This window comes from Scardinius erythrophthalmus, assembly GCF_964197995.2.
Source record: "Scardinius erythrophthalmus genome assembly, chromosome: 10".
NCBI lineage: Eukaryota > Metazoa > Chordata > Actinopteri > Cypriniformes > Leuciscidae > Scardinius > Scardinius erythrophthalmus.
The window spans coordinates 39,506,517-39,522,999 of NC_138230.1; the positions used below are offsets into that span (position 1 = coordinate 39,506,517).

The following is a 16,483-nucleotide window of genomic DNA, read 5'->3' on the forward strand; positions in this document are numbered from 1 at the left end:
ACCTTTAGAGACGTTTTACATTTTTTAAAGAACCGTACAGCAAAAATACACTGATTTTTGCAATTCAAATAGCTCAGCATGCCTTGTTTCACACTACTTGCAAGAGAACAAAGCATAGATAGTGTGACATATGCAAGACCTTATGAAAACCACGTATCTACCACCAACAGCCTTCGAAATCACTTTGTCTGAAGGGACATTTAATATTAGACCATGTGGAGCGGATAACCTGCAGACATAATGTTTATCTCCACAATATACGTATTTATCTGCGCTTGGCTGTCTGTATACAGAGGTAGCAAGATCGGTCAACAAGCCTGAGGCAGATTACAATGCAATACAGATTCCCTGATACCCGGAGAAAGACCTCCGTCCTTCATCCAACGAGACCGTGAGCATCTTAGTACGCAGGGCAGGTAGGCCTACTTGTTCAGAACGGGCGTATGTGTGTGTCTGTGCTGAAGGGGGTAATAACACCGGATCTTAGCGTGTTTCGTCATGGTATTCCGGTTTAATCCTGTGTGAATCGGTTGCATGGGAAAACTGACAGGCGACAAATTGTTATGGCCTAAAGAAGCCAGCATCTTCTCTGTGCCAACTACTCCCATCATCCATCAGTGAGCAACTGATCTGCACAGAGTTATGCATACTATGAGGCTGGCATGATAACCATAGGAAGCCTTTAAGCTTGCAGTCACTGCAAATGAGAAAAGAGGCATCAAAGTAAATATAAGCTCTGTTTTAAATAAAACGGACCTCTAACCTAGGCAAATGGCAATGTTTCGCTCTCTGGAAAAGACAGCAGGGGATAAACAGGATCAGTGGCTGATAGCAGCTATACTAAAGATGGCCGGTAATGACAGAAGCTTATGCCACTTTCCATCCTCCCTCTCCTCTCGATTAAATGTGAAGGTTAATCCATCCATGTATCTCTCTCTTATTTGCTGTTAAACATTTTATCTTCCCCTCTTCCGCTGTGTAGTCCTGTCGACGTGGGCTAGAGCTCCCATGATACCTTAATTAAGTCTTACGGTACCCACTAAGTATCACAAAACCTATAGTATCTTGATACCACTCATTTTGTTTGGATGTGTCGTTACTGCTGGGGATGTTCTCATGTTGTTTTTATTCTTGACAGTTTAGACACATGATACAATTTATATATAGGACAGATTAAATTGATCAGAAGTGACTGTATTGAAGAGATTGATATGGATGGGCTGTTATTGCTGGGGATGTTTTGGTTTTGCATTAATTCTTGACAGTTTACACACACACAACATAATTATTAATATTATGGTAACACATATGTATTATTAATATTATGGTTTGATAACATTAGCTAACATGAACTATCATGTTAATTTCAACATTTACTAATACATTATTAAACAAATTGTATCTGTTAATTATTATTTAATGGAGTTAAAAATTAACATTTGTATTTTTATTAACTAACATTAACAAAGATTAATAAATACTGTAACACGTCTCTCTCATTGTTATTGATTGTTCATGCATTAACAAAAATATAAATCAATGAATACATTGCAAAAATATAAAAATACATTATCATTAGTATTACATAAGTATCAATTGTTTCTATTATTATTATTATTAGTAGTAGTAGTAATAATAACAACTAATAACAATAACAACTATAATTTTAATATGAATAATAATAGTACTATATCTTTCAGAAATTATATTCTATAATATCCTTCACTAAAAGTTAGGTTTGCAATAAAAAACTAGCATCATGTCAAGAAGCATGACACTTAGGTTTGGTTTTCACTCTTGGTTCCTCCTTGGCTCCGTGATGTTTGAGCCATTCAAACCAATATACCAAGCAACATGCACACAAAGTAGAACATCACATCACACATTGCATTCCTTTGCTCTCTTCTGGAGATTCACAAGTCACTCACACTACAGTCTCTCAACAAAATGCCAAAACATCCCTTTAACAAGTTCCTAAGGCATTATAATTGAAATGCAGTTTCCATCACGACTGACTCTCCTCTGGTTCTCAACTACAAAGCCCAAGAGCAGTCTCGATCTGTAATACTGAGAAGCTAGCAGAGTCTTGGGAGGGCAGAGAGCTCTGATCAACACAAGATGACCGTGTTTAGACCGCTAGATATCTGTCAGAGCAGCTGCTGTACTTCAGAGGGCCCTAGTCAGGACGTTTCCATCAGAGCTTTACCAAGGAAGCCTCGCATTTCTGAGTTCTTTTCTTCTAATTGTGAGATATAAACTTGCAAATGCGACTTTTAAACTCCAATTGTGAGGCAACATTCTAACAGCATATTTCCCCTGATCTGACATTTCCAAAAGTATGGCCATTCAAACAGCACACAAATATCTCTGCTTACTTGAGGTGCACAGAATACTTGATTAACAATAGAATTTGAGGTTAGCATGCATGTAGCTATAATGAGTGGAGCAAGTACACATAAATACTGGGCCTAAATTAGACCTGTTTAAGAGCTGTATAAAAATATTTCCCTCAAAGTATTACTAAGCTCCTTGCAATGCATTCTGGGGTTGCTGGAGGATAACTGAGATGCCAAATAGATGTTTTTGCCAAAAAGTTTTAGATGCCATTAACATTTTTTGATAACTACACTTTTTTGCTTTGTGAAAGTGCACCACAAAAATGCTCCCTAGGCAGCACACAATATTTTGTAACACAGCTATTTTGTCTGCTGTTTTTGACAGCGTTAAGCTGCTGGAGAGCTTTGAAGATGCTGATGGAGATGTGATGACCCATGAAGATCCAGGCTAACGGGTGGAGACTGTTTGATAATAGTGCTGTTTACTCTGCACTGCCAAATGTCACCAGGCATTCCCGCAAAAAAAGCCAACAGCCAGGCAATGACGTTATGATGAGGGACAAAAATTGATAAATGTAGATTAGGAAACATTGACCTACAGCTTTAGGTCTGTCTGACACAGATATGAGCAATCAATTATTATTCCATTCACGTCTGTCACTCTTCTGTTCTCTTAGGAAGAAACATATTCAGAAATGGCACAGCATATTTTAAAGAACAGTGAGTTGCAAAATGTATGGCGTGCATTTTAGAAAAGTTTGCTACTGTAACCATCATAAAATAGGCAAATAGCATGAAATATTAAGGTAACACTTTATTTTACAGTATTTGTTACATGTAGTTACTATAAATTATGCATAATTACATGCAACTAACCCTAAACCAAACCCTAATCCTAACCCTATACATTTAGTTACTTTATATTACACAGTACTTAAATGTATAATTACAGTATAACAAAGACACCTTAAAATAAAGGGTTACACTTTATTTAAAGGTGTCATTGTTACACTGTAATTATATATTTAAGTACTGAGTAATAATAATTAACTACATGTAGTTACTATAGAGTTAGGGTAGGATTAGGATTTGGTTGAGGGTTAGTTGCATGTAATTATGCATAATTTATTGGTATTACTATGGTAGGTACATGTAACATGTAACAAGGACGCTGTAAAATAAAGTGTAACCAAATAAAGTGTAACCAAAAAGAATTGGGTGAACTAGACTGTAAAGTGATCATCAAATGAAGATAATCCGCAACGTTCAATGGTGTAAGCTTATAAGGATAGTTCACTCAAAAAATGATAACAGTGTAATTTTACAAATAAGTACTGAGTAATATTAATTAACAACATGTACAGTAATATGGGTAAGGGTTTGGTTTAGGGTTAGTTGCTTGTAATTATGCATCATTTACAGTTATTACTATGGGAAGTACATGTAAGATGTGCAACAGGGACACTGTAAAATAAAGCGTTACAGACTTTCTACGTTATATTTTGGAGAATGTTGGTAACCAAACCGATTTAGTCACCATTGACTTCCACAAACACACTGAGACATTTCTCATTATTTTACGTTTCACAAGAAGTCATACAGGTTCGGAATGACCTGAGGGTTTTCAATTTGGGGTAAACCATCCCTACGAATGATTGTAACTTGTGACTGCTGGCACAAAAACTGCAGGTTCAACGCCCACTAAGGCGGCCCGGTAACTGCAGAGCTGCTGTGCCCTTTAACAAGACACTTTACAGGGACACTGTCTCAACAGTTACTGCATTGCAAGTCATTTCGGATCTGGAAAGCGGCTGTTAAATGAAACACAAATAAAAAGCTATCAGATTCATCCGTCAAATCTTCAATAACCGACAGCAGCTTTTATGTCTGGGTGGAGCATTTGAGTCATGAGTCGAAAAGTGGCGGTCGTGGTGGAGAACGGTGACTGGATCTAAAACCTTCAGGTAACACACAGCTCACCGAAAACACACGGAAACCCGTTTGTGCAGTGCAGAGCAGCCCTCTCACACTGTATGACATGACAGACAACTAGTCCAGTCCGGTACAGATCGCACTGCGCAGGTTTTCAGAGAATGCAGTTGTGAGTCCTGAATATTTACAGGTGTGAGTTCTGTTATAGAATGCGGTTGTCTCTCCCGTGAGTAACTGAACTGTGTGTGAATGGAACCATATTAAGGACTCAAATTCAGGATTGACAACCTGTGTGAATGTGGCCTTAAATATGTTTTTATATTTAAAAAAACATGTCACTTTATTCACTAAGGCTGCATTTGATTAAAACAACAGTGATATTGGGACATATTTATCCAATGTAAAATAAGTGTTACCTATTTTGATACATTTTTTATATTATAACTTATTCCTGTGATGGCAGAGCTGAATTTTCAGCAGTCTTCAGTGTCACATGATCCTTCAGAAATAATAATAATAGTGTGCTGATTTGGGCTGCTGAGGAAAACAGTTGTGCTAGTTAATATTTGTGGAAACTGTTATATATGTTTTATTTGTTTTTCCACCAGGATTCTTTGATGAATAGAAGGTTCAAAGGTTTTTTTTTAATAGATTTCTTTTGTAACAATGTAAAAGCCTTTACTGTCACTTTTGATCATTGAAATACATTGTTGCTGAAGTATTAATTCCTTTTTTCTTTTTTTTTTAAACGCCCACAAACTTGAGCTCAGTGATTATAAAAGTATATAATAAAAGGCACTTCATTTGAAAAAGATTGCAGACAATTAAATAGAGCAGACACACTTCTAAATGTAACATTTATTCTGTTTCAATAGACTGTTGCAATGATGACTCCCATTACGTGTGCATTAAAGTTATCATGATTTCTGACTTTAAAACGTTCTCTCCTGTACTTTTCCCTCTACTTATTTTGTATTCCTTTTAGCTCTGCAGTTTTTAGAACTGGCATTGCTTCCACCTTGCCTCCCTGTACCCAATGCTCAATGCCCCTGACTGTGCAGAACTGTGCCTGATGGGCAGCGCTGCTCTCTGTATGTGTGTGTGTGTGTGTCTGGCACGCTCTCTTTAACTGGTGTCAGTGGTTTGTGACAGCCAGCAGCGTGTGGTCCAGCTCCTGTGTGACTGTAACTGGCCTATGGCTCTACTCTCTCTGCCCCACATCACTCATTCCTCAGGGCTATTCTCCATCTCCCAGCATCCTCTTCGCCTGCCATGCATATCAATCACTTTAATGGGGTGTGCTTTCCAATGAAAAAAAAAAAAAAACACTCAGCTAAGCTAAAGTGGGTCAGTATCCTTTCATTGGTGACACTGCTGAGGGGAGGGGAGGAATGAAAAGGGAAAACGATCAACAGAGATAAACATGTAGATAGAAAGATACATAGAGAGATGCACAGGGCACGAGTCCATGAACAGGGGGTCCGAGCAGCTGGTGGGCCTGTAGTGGCCTTTCATGTCCATTAAGTGAAAATAGAGCACAGGGTCAATATAACAAGAGGCAGCACAAGTCATTAACCTGGATAGCTAAAAGCCACATCACAAATTTAATGCTCAGTGTCTATCCTTTCAGAGTTGACACACATCTACTCAATATGGACTCAAAACATTAGCTTGTACTAGATAATGAAGAAATAATAAATATGATGAACATAACAAACAAAAGCTAAAGAGCTTAAGCTTTTTACCACTATTCACGCTTATGCAAGTCAACCCAACAGTTATTTTAGCTTGGTTTTTGATTGTAATTTTTAGCCTTTGGTGGTGAATCGAGAAAATCTACTGGCCACAAAAAACTATAGTGCTTTTCACAATATATATATATAAAATTGTATATAAATATATATATGTATATATATATATATATATATATATATATATATATATATATATATATATATATATATATATATATATATATATATATATATATATATATATCTAATATATATATATATATATACATTTTTTTTTTCAAAGCAGCTTTACAAAAAATCATTCGATTTATATGAGTAAAAAGGGTCATTGTGTCATTTGCAGCATCGTATCCAGCATCGTATCCTAGTTAAGAATCTAACATAATAAGACATTTTATACATATGTGTCACCAAAACTGCATTTATATGATCAAAATTAAAGTCAAAACAGTGCATTTTGTGAAATATTATGGCAATTAAAATAACTGTATTTGAATACATTTTACAAGTTTAATGTAATTTAAGTTGAAATGACTAAGTTGATTGTACTTAGAAATTTAAGGCAGCAACTTTTATTCTTCAGTGTGTATATTTATATATATATATATATATAGTTTTCACTTGCTAAATTTATCATCATTTTCCACACTTCCCCTGATGCCTCTTTGATAACCACTGCTTTAGTGAGATTAAAATTCATAATCACAGAAAACTGTGCATCAATGCTTTATACTATACCTGGGAGAAATCCCAAGCCAGACAAACCCTGACGCATTATTCATACCATGATATATTAAACACCTGGTCCACCATCTGCTTTTGTACAATAACCACACACTATGAAGGAAAGTTCAGCCAACAGCGTTAACGGTCACAATGTTACGAAACTACCTTAAAGAAATCTTTACAACAAAGTAATTAGCCCTTAACAGATTGTTTCTGATCTTTCTTTATCTGTAGCATCCAGCATATGTGGAACAGATGGAATACTGACCTTCTAGAGAGCAACCAAACACTTCAAGCAGTGTTCGACAACAATATTCTGGATGTATGGCATCATATGTCCTAGCTACTTGACTGCATGAGACGAGTCCGAGACCTGCACAGACGTCTCGGATAGCTAGGCCCCGCCGTAAAGACGCTGAGATGTGAAGTGTGGTGTCGTAGGGTAAAGATAGCACTCACCGGTTCTTTAGCTTTCTGCGCTAACACTGCAAAGGTGGACAGCTTGCTGCACAGACATTTGGTGTGGGAGACTGCCGGCGATGGGAGCGTTTGGCAGCTCTCTGCGTCCCAGTTTTCTTCGCCAGCCTCTCTGTTGATAGGATATAGCGACAACACACACAAACACACACACAGGAAAAAAGAGAATGAATTAATTGGGTCACTCCATGAGTGAGAAGAGGAGAGGCCGTAGTGAATAGCACAGTACCACGAGAACTAGTCGATGACAACCGCACTCCAAATGCTCTTGGCCACCACGGCCCTCAAGTCCACCAGTCTTGCTTTTATAATGGGCCGTCGTATTCATCTAGTCTTTCTGTAAATATATGCTAGTCATACACACTTTCAGGGTCTCATTCTCTTACTCAGTGTTCTCAAAATGTCTTTCAGAAGCGCTCAAATTCCCATTGCTTACCTTCTACACTGCCGATTATAATCATGTGATTGTTGAAATACTTTCATTTACAGTACTTCTTTCATTCATCCTTGAACAATCAATTTAAAGGAGAACTCCGGTCAATTTTAACATTCAGCTCATTTTTTTTGTAAATTTGGAGTGCTGTCAATACAGAGAACAACGACAAAAATCGGTGTTGCCTACACCATGTTATCCTCTTTTTAAAATTTGCACCCTGTTGACTTCAATGGGGCAAGTTTTAAACCAGCTTTTAGCCTCTTAACATCCTTGATGTGGCATTACAAGTGCACAGCTAATGTGAGTGATTCCTTCAGAGTGATCACGGGTGAATCTGACCGCAGTAGATGTGAAAGATATTAATAAAAATTATGTTATTTCAGCCAGCGCACATACCTGTATTTTCTTCCTGTTTTCGGTCAAAGTCCATAGTAATCGATTGTCGAGTTCACGCGCGTGATCATAGGTAACTAAACCTATGCGTGTGAGCTCGACAATCGATTACTATGGACTTCAACCGAAAACAGGATGTAAATACAGGTATGTGCGCTGGCTGAAATAACATAATTTTTATTAATATCTTTCACATCTACTGCGGTCAGATTCACCCGTGATCACTCTGAAGGAATCACTCACATTAGCTGTGCACTTGTAATGAAAATGAGCTCAATGTTAAAATTGACCAGAGTTCTCCTTTAACAGTGTGCATATATATATAAATATAGATTATAGTTAGGAGTTAATATGATTTTTTTATATATACTTTTAATCATAGGCAGAGTGTGTGTAAGGCTGGGCAAGGCAAGACCACAAATGTCCCCCAAACCCAAATGGTACACACACATGCACATACGCGCACACATACACATGCGCACGCATACACACACACACCTAACATGCTGCAAATGTGATGATGGGAACTTAAGGTTCTCTCACATATGCACATGTCTTTTTGTCTTTTGTTTTTTTAAACAATAGAGGGAAATGAAGGGGGAATTGTGTTTCAAAGCATTTGTTAAACACAAACTGTAAATCTTCATGTTGATCCTCAGATTAATCTCACTGCTGAGGCCAGATGGTCGGACTAAGAGGAAATTCCAATTATGGATTCAGCCAATAGTGTACAACAAAAAGCGCAACTAAATAAATATGTGTGACATTCTGTTAAAAAAATTCAAGTTCACAGCCTAGTCAAGTCAAATAAGTACAGTTAAATGAGACTGTACATAACCTGTCAGGTGTTGGGTCGTTTTTCCAGGATTAATGGTGGAACAATATATCTCCAAGCTATGATCTGTAATGTATTTTAGTATTTGTGGACTAAAAACAAACAAACAAACAAACAAGTGTATTAAATGCACATCTCAAATTACGGGTCTATAAGCCCGGAAAGTCTACTCATTCAGCAAAAATAGAGATAAAATCTACCAACAATGTATAATTAAAGAATAGATAAATTAGGACAGAAATTCCCAAGATTAATTAAAAAGGGGGCTATATAAATAAATAGATCTTCCTGTAATTATTCATGACTATATTCATTAACATTTTACATTCCCTCAAGGTCAAGGTTATACAAGGCAAATTTACTAAACATTTGAGTCACTTTTGTGTTCAGTATTTCAGTGCAAAACTCTGCATCTTATTATCAAACCAGTCACAATCCAGCTTCAGCCAATTTTTTTTTCAATTTTTTTTTTCAGTGTCAACATGAATTCCATGTAAATTAGGCTTGTTATAGATTGAGCCATATTCACAAATGTCTCTTAAATTGCTTGGCACAATTAACGCTGCATTTTTACCGCCTGTAGGAAATTGTTTAAAAGATACGTTTGTGTAATTTTTTTAAGCCGTTATGCCAGCAGCGATTCATCAAATGATGATCAAATGATAGAAAGGCACATTATAATCAGGCATCTATCCAGATCACAGTAGTCTGCAGCATCCTTCACAGTCTCGCTTAGCCAGAACTTCAGACTGACGGCAGATCATCTGGGCTCTATAGCAGCTTTCATTGGCCAAGGACCGCTTATAACATTTAAAGCAACCAATCACAGTTTGTTTTGTTCAGCGTCATGTTTAGGAGAGTGGAAATGTAAAGCCAATGTCCCTGCAATAACAGATCGGTGTGTACAACTCTTGCATGCCTTTTAAAGTCTATGCTGCGACCTTCACATCTTGCATATCCAGCATTAAGTTGATCCTGATAAGCGCTTATTGTCACAGTTGTAAACACTTCTTCCGTGACAGAGTTTGGCATCACGACAGCTTTGTTTCCAGGTGGCCGATAAAGAACGCCGGCACATGTCTCCAGGAAATCCTGGAGAATTCAACCAATCAGATGAGGACTTCAAAACTCCGAAAGAGTTTCCAATTTTGTGTGCCTTATGCATCAGACATTCTGTACATCCTTTCCAATCTAGTACTCAGAACTGCATGATGGGAATTGCATTGTGCAAATGTAATTGGGCTTGGGCTAATCAATGCTAAAACAATGCTAGACGTGTGAACAATTCATTCCTAGTGTAAGAGTCTTGTGAAATAGTAGTGAATCAAAAGCATCCTTGCAATAAACCTGCTCAGAAGCAACGCAACATCACATCTGTACACTTTTATTTTCAAAACTCTCTCTCTCATAAACATGCAGCATTCATTTCTTTAACACATATGCTCCCACAGCAAGCACTCAATAAATAAAAACCCATCTAATGCAATGTAACTGCAATCTTTCTCTAGCCTTGATCTGCAGATTGACACTTTAGAGGCAAGCTGATCTGAGGCGACTCCTATAGTCAAAGTCTCCGACGCCAACAGAAACAAAAGTTGAGTCGACAGACGTGAATGGAATTCTGGGTATTTCTGGTTAGGCTAGGATCAAGCACAGAGCATCAGGTGCAAACCTTCCGGGGATATTAATCAACAGCAGGAGCAGGTGAGATAAGAGATAGAGGGGATGGTGAAACATTGTTTGGCAGGCGAGACAGATACTTAGATCAAAATACATCCAATTACTGAACTCTTGGAATGAGTCAGGAACACTCTCCAGACAACATCATTTACAGTCCTTTGGGACATTATCTATCTTTTATAAAATATTATGCCTACTAAAAAGCTGTTGCGTTTGGGATGGTGGGCACCAGTAGTGGTTGATCGAAGGTTGATGCTGATATTTTAGAAAGCAGGGTGGCCGATATTTAACTAATGAAGAAGTGGAATGGGATCGCTGTGTGTCGGGCGCTGGCGTTCTCAGAGCAGTCAAAATAAAAGTCCCGCTTCCGACGCAATATTTGCAAAAAAATTCAAATATCTACCGATATATCGGCAAATAGACCTTAGTCACCAATACGGGATGCTGGTGTCTAAGAGTCGCCCAATACTGTTTTTTTTTTGTTTTGTAGTAATTTGTTGGCCGATTAAGCCAAAATATATTTGGCTTAATAATAAAATAATTACACACTTTGTAATTTAAAGAAAGTACACATGCATAACAATTGTTGAAATGACAGTACAATAAACAATAACATGCAAAATAAACATTTATACTTTCATACTGTCAAAATAGTCCAGCTTTCAGCACATTGGCCAAGCAGAAAAACACCAGCCAATACCGGTAAAAAGAAGAAGAAAAAAAAAAACCCCAGCAGATATCGGCCATGGTAACATATCGGTCGACCACTACTGGAGTCCCCACCAGGCTTCTAAACTAGCTTACACTAACAAAATTTCTCATTCCTCTAGTTCAAATGATAAAGCATGGCACTAGTGACGGCAAGATCATGGTTTCGATCTCCATGGAATGCATGAAGTTATAAAATGTGTACCTTAAATGCAATGTATTTTGTTCTGAATAAAAGTGCATGAGAAACGCATTATATATATATAAACTTTAGTATTACCCTCTGAGATTATCAATGCACCACAGCTTCACCAAGAAGATCATGCCGGCACCAAACCGAATTTCAGCGGGGCTAATTCCAGAAAAAAACACTCATTTGCGTAACACAATTTACACCACCTCTTTACACTAGCTATTAGCCAGAAGAGTAAACAAACTCTCTGAAGGTTTTTCTCTCATGCATTTATCAATAGCTAGACATTTTTTCTCTCACACTGCTGCCCTGTCCTGCACACAAAAGCAAATATGCATGCTAAAAGCAAGGGCAAGCAGGCCAACATATGGAGAATGAAATGCCACAGCAGTCATTTTTCACCCTTTGGTATATGAGTGCGGCTCCATTATTTAATTAGCACATGCTGTGATAGGTTTAATGAACCAGCAGCGCGCTCCCTTCCCCATCAATGGCCCAGCCCGTGATTGTGTTTAGGCCTCTGATTAAAAGACCAGATCTGCCGTGACAGTAGTCTGGGGGGGGGGGGGGGAGGGGGGGGGGGGGGGTCAGATTACAGAACAGACCAAATTGAGTTTGTCCCCTTTTGTTTTTAATATCCACTACAAGATGAGCTCCTTCAAACCACAGGATGGAAACATGAGATAAACGTCGGTGATAGAGAGCAAGCTGTGGCGGATTAAAGGAGCCATCGTCTTGACAAAGGGTGGTGGTTAAGCTGGACTCGTGTCTACCAAGAAGACTGAAAATACGCCTTAAACAAACAAATTGAACATGGATTCTAACAGCTAATCCGTGTGAGGAACAGTTTTATTTTGGGAAGGCAATTAATTGTAATCTGGTTATAGGCACCTGCCTTATGAGCTAAATATGTGCTATATGATTATAGGATAATTAAAAACAAGAAAGTGATGTAAAAGGAGGAAGAGAGAGATAAAACTGATAATTAGCTCTAAAAAAGTATTAAGGAGAGGATATATTACACGACAAGATGAATCAATCTGCCATATCCTTTTCACTATACAACAGAAGAATTTAACTAATGTATTAAGTGAGGGATACCTTTAGGGAAGCTCAGAAAATCTAAGGCGGAAAGACTGAGAAACCTCATTCTTAAAATGAAACATAAATGTAACAAACTTACATTGAGTTACATTGAGTTACACACACACATTGAGTTACACACGCCTACAATGGGCACGCGAGCTTCGGGACTGGACCTTGGAGCAGTGGAAGAAGATCGCCTGGTCCGATGAGTCCTTTTTTCTTTTACATCACATGGACGGCCATGTACGTGTGTACCGTTTACTTGGGGAACTTATGGCACAGGAATACACCGTGGGATGATGACAAGTTGTTGGAAGAAGTGTGATGCTCTGGGCAATGTTCTGCTGGGAAACTATGGGTCCAGCCATGTGGACGTAAATTTGACACATTCTACCTACCTAAACATAGTTGCAAACCAGGTACACCCCTCCATGACAATGGTGTTCACTAGTGGAAGAGGTCTCTTTTAAGCAGGATAATGCATCCTGCCACACTGCACACTTTGTTCAGGAATGGTTTGAGGAACATGATGAAGGTGTTGCCCTGGCCTCCAAATTCCCCAGATCTAAATCCAATTGAGCATCTGTGGGATGTGCTGGACAAACAAATTTGAGCCACTGCGGCTCCACATTGCAACCAACAAGTCTGGCACTGCTAATGTCTTGGCGCCAGATACCACAGGACACCTTCAGGGGTCTTGTTAAGTCCATGCCTCACACGGAAGACCAACAGCGTATTAGGCAGGCGGTCATAATATATAGTTCAGTCATGAAACTGTTACCAAACACTGATTGGTTCTTCTAACACTGTGGTATTAGTCAATCAGCCATACTTCCTAATCCACAAGGAAATATATTTCTTACCCTAGCCTGTGCCACATGTAGAGATCTATGAAGGGGATTCTTATATATTCCTGTAGCAGCATAGATCTGTAGGCACAAGTGGCCTGATATTCGTGAAACAAGAAAACAGCACAGTGTTACATTGATTTTATCTGACAGTTCAATAAACAATAAGTTAATACTGAGTAACTTATAGTTTAGATCCATCATTGCCAGTTTCTTTGTCTGTTTTTGCTCCACACATAAAAGGAAACATAGCTGTGCCAAAGCTTTTGCCACCTCTGTGTTTTCTATAATGGCAGGTGAACACTTACAGGACTCATTCATTAAGACAGTGGCTGCGTCCGAAATAGCATACTCTGATTAGGTACTTTGAATAAGTACACAAGCACTTATTTTGCCACCACTAAAAAAGTATGTTCTATATAGAATGCATGTAGTATGAATATTATCCAGACAAAGCATTTGTCATGTTGTCAATATCAAGTGACCCACCAGCGTCAGTTACTTTGCCTTGCCTTACCTTATTCACAAATCCTCTCCCCTGACCTTATGAGATAGTAAAGTGTCCACCGTATGCACACTACAGAATCTTACCGGAAGTAGTAGGTCATCCGGGTACTTTCTGCCTACTCTTTTATGAGTACTGTGAATTCAGACATAGTTCTTTTGTAACATACTGTTCTTTGAATACTATATAGTAAGGAAGTATGCTATTTCAGACGCAGCCTGTAAGTTGCTCTATTTAATAATGAATCAGCAGTTTTTAATGAATCGGTTGAATGGATAAATCAATGCCACCAGTATGGCTATGTCATCAGCAGAAAGATTCATAAAAAAATCTCCACCACAAATAAATAGACTGACAGTCTGTCTGGAACATGCAACTATATATAGTTATATATTTATGAATTAGCTAATCAGGGTAAAACTTACTGTCATGTGGAATTAAGAGAACCCTACAATAACACAAACACTCAATGGGCCCTATTTTAACGATCTGAAACGCAAGTGTCAAGCGCAAAGCGCAAGTAACTTTGTGGGCGGGTCTTGGCGCTGTTGCTATTTTCCCGGTGGGATAAATGACTCTTGCGCCCGACGCAAATCTAAAATGGGTTGGTCTGAAGTAGCTTCATTACTCATAGGTGTGGTTTGGGCGTAACGTGAAATAAACCAATCAGAGCGTCTTCTCACATTCCATTTAAGAGCAGACGCGCTTTTTCCATGGCTGATTTGCCAGGCGCGCGCCAGGAGTGGTTCACAGTCAAGTAGAGCATCTATCTATCTATCTATCTATCTATCTATCTATCTATCTATCTATCTATCTATCTATCTATCTATCTATCTATCTATCTATCTATCTATCTATCTATCTATCTATCTATCTATCTATCTATCTATCTATCTATCTATCTATCTATCTATCTATCTATCTATCTATCTATCTATCTATCTATTGTAATAATGTATGATTTGCAAAAATGAAAACGGCTGCTTCTGTGTAGATGAGAGAATCAAAGTGCGCGTTGTGCACACGCTATGAATAACATATGCAATGAATACGCTATGAATAGCTATACGCTATGTATAGCATATGAATAACATGTGCAACGCGCCACTGACTTTAAACAATTTTTTCCTGGTTAGTGGCGCAATTGTTTTCTAAACCTGCAAAATAGCATGAGGGAACGTTTGCGCCGGAACACGCCTCCTCTTTGCGTTGAACCGCCCAATGAGCGCAAGTGTATTTCCTAACTTACCGACGTGCGTCTCTGGAGGGAAAAGTCCGCTTTGCGCGGGTGCAAAATAGGAATGATACATGCGTCGGTGTACGAAGTCAATTGCGCTGGGTGCAAGATAGGGCCCAATATGTTCTTGATATCTTTTTTTTTTTTTTTGTAAGTGTTTCCTCTTGAGAGTACCACAGTCTGCAATCAAAAGTCAGGAATTTCTAATTAAATTCTTCCAAGATCAAAGTATCTGGTCTATGCTATCCACATTGATTTAATAGCTACTCACACTGAATGTCAAATAAATTTTAATTTGCCCAAGGAATCTTTGGAGAAATTCCTGAGACAACATTGAAACTTCAAAAACGAAAGCTGCCTCTTTGAGCAATATTTTTTTCCTCTGAGAATGATCCCTCAGATATAGTGTGGAAATAAACAAACTGAAGCATTGACAGTGTTTTCCAACACTCTTTCCACAAGTACAAAGGATCAATTCCTTGACCGCAGAAGCACAAACGTACACTTCAGGAAAAAAAAACAAATGCTTTTGATTCTGCATTGCTATGCTCCCAAAAAACGTCATATTGTCGGATGGCATGGAAAGTGCATGTCATTGGCCTCTAACCATTGCTTTCCTGACGATAATTGTTAAGCTTCTTTAGAGAGATTAGCTTTCCACCTGGTGCACTGATGGGAATGATTCCAAGCAGGTTAACAATGCGTGTGACTACCGGCCCTGCACAACTGGTGTCACAGCTTCATGAAACAACATCCAAAGAGTATATTCTCATGATGTTGAATCACGTTAGGGTGTTAAAAAGACATTTCTCCTTCACAATCTGATCAAATAACCCATCGAACGCAAACGAGGATGAAGCCGGCTAAACCAGAGCAAGAAACTTCTCAACAGTCAACTAGAGCAATTCTGTGCACACAAAACTAGAAACCAGAGCAGACACACATTCACGTTTTTGGCCTGTTATATCTCATGTTTTATAAGGAGATTACAATCTTCAAATGTTCCTTATATTTAATTCACTAATGCATTGATACAAATACTCACAGGGAAGATTTATTTCGGGAAAAGGTTTTTACATGATTAAAAACAACCCATTTGAGGGATGATCTTTGACTTTTCTGTCTCTCTCTCCTACAAAAGCTTTGACATACAAACTATACCTTTTATTTGTCAGTCTCCTGCATGAACATATCTCTAGACTAGTTTTTAACTGTTAAAAAATGTTAAATATGTATGTACTCACCACGGTGGTGTAGTCTAATTCCACACAGATGCTATATAAAAGCAGACAGACGATTGCTGAGACTCAATCTGTTTGTGCTTCAATTGACACACT

At 38.2% G+C, this 16,483-nt stretch overlaps 1 protein-coding gene across 9 annotated transcripts in view; it reads right to left on the bottom strand.

Annotated features, from left to right (window-relative positions):
* Positions 1-16,483, bottom strand: part of adgrb2 (adhesion G protein-coupled receptor B2) — a 306,144-nt gene that overhangs the window by 66,160 nt on the left and 223,501 nt on the right. For all 9 annotated transcript variants that reach the window (XM_081376690.1, XM_081376692.1, XM_081376691.1 and 6 more), the window contains one exon: positions 7,208-7,337. In XM_081376690.1, the coding sequence (XP_081232816.1) occupies positions 7,208-7,337 (130 nt within the window). The remainder of the gene's footprint in view (positions 1-7,207; positions 7,338-16,483) is intronic.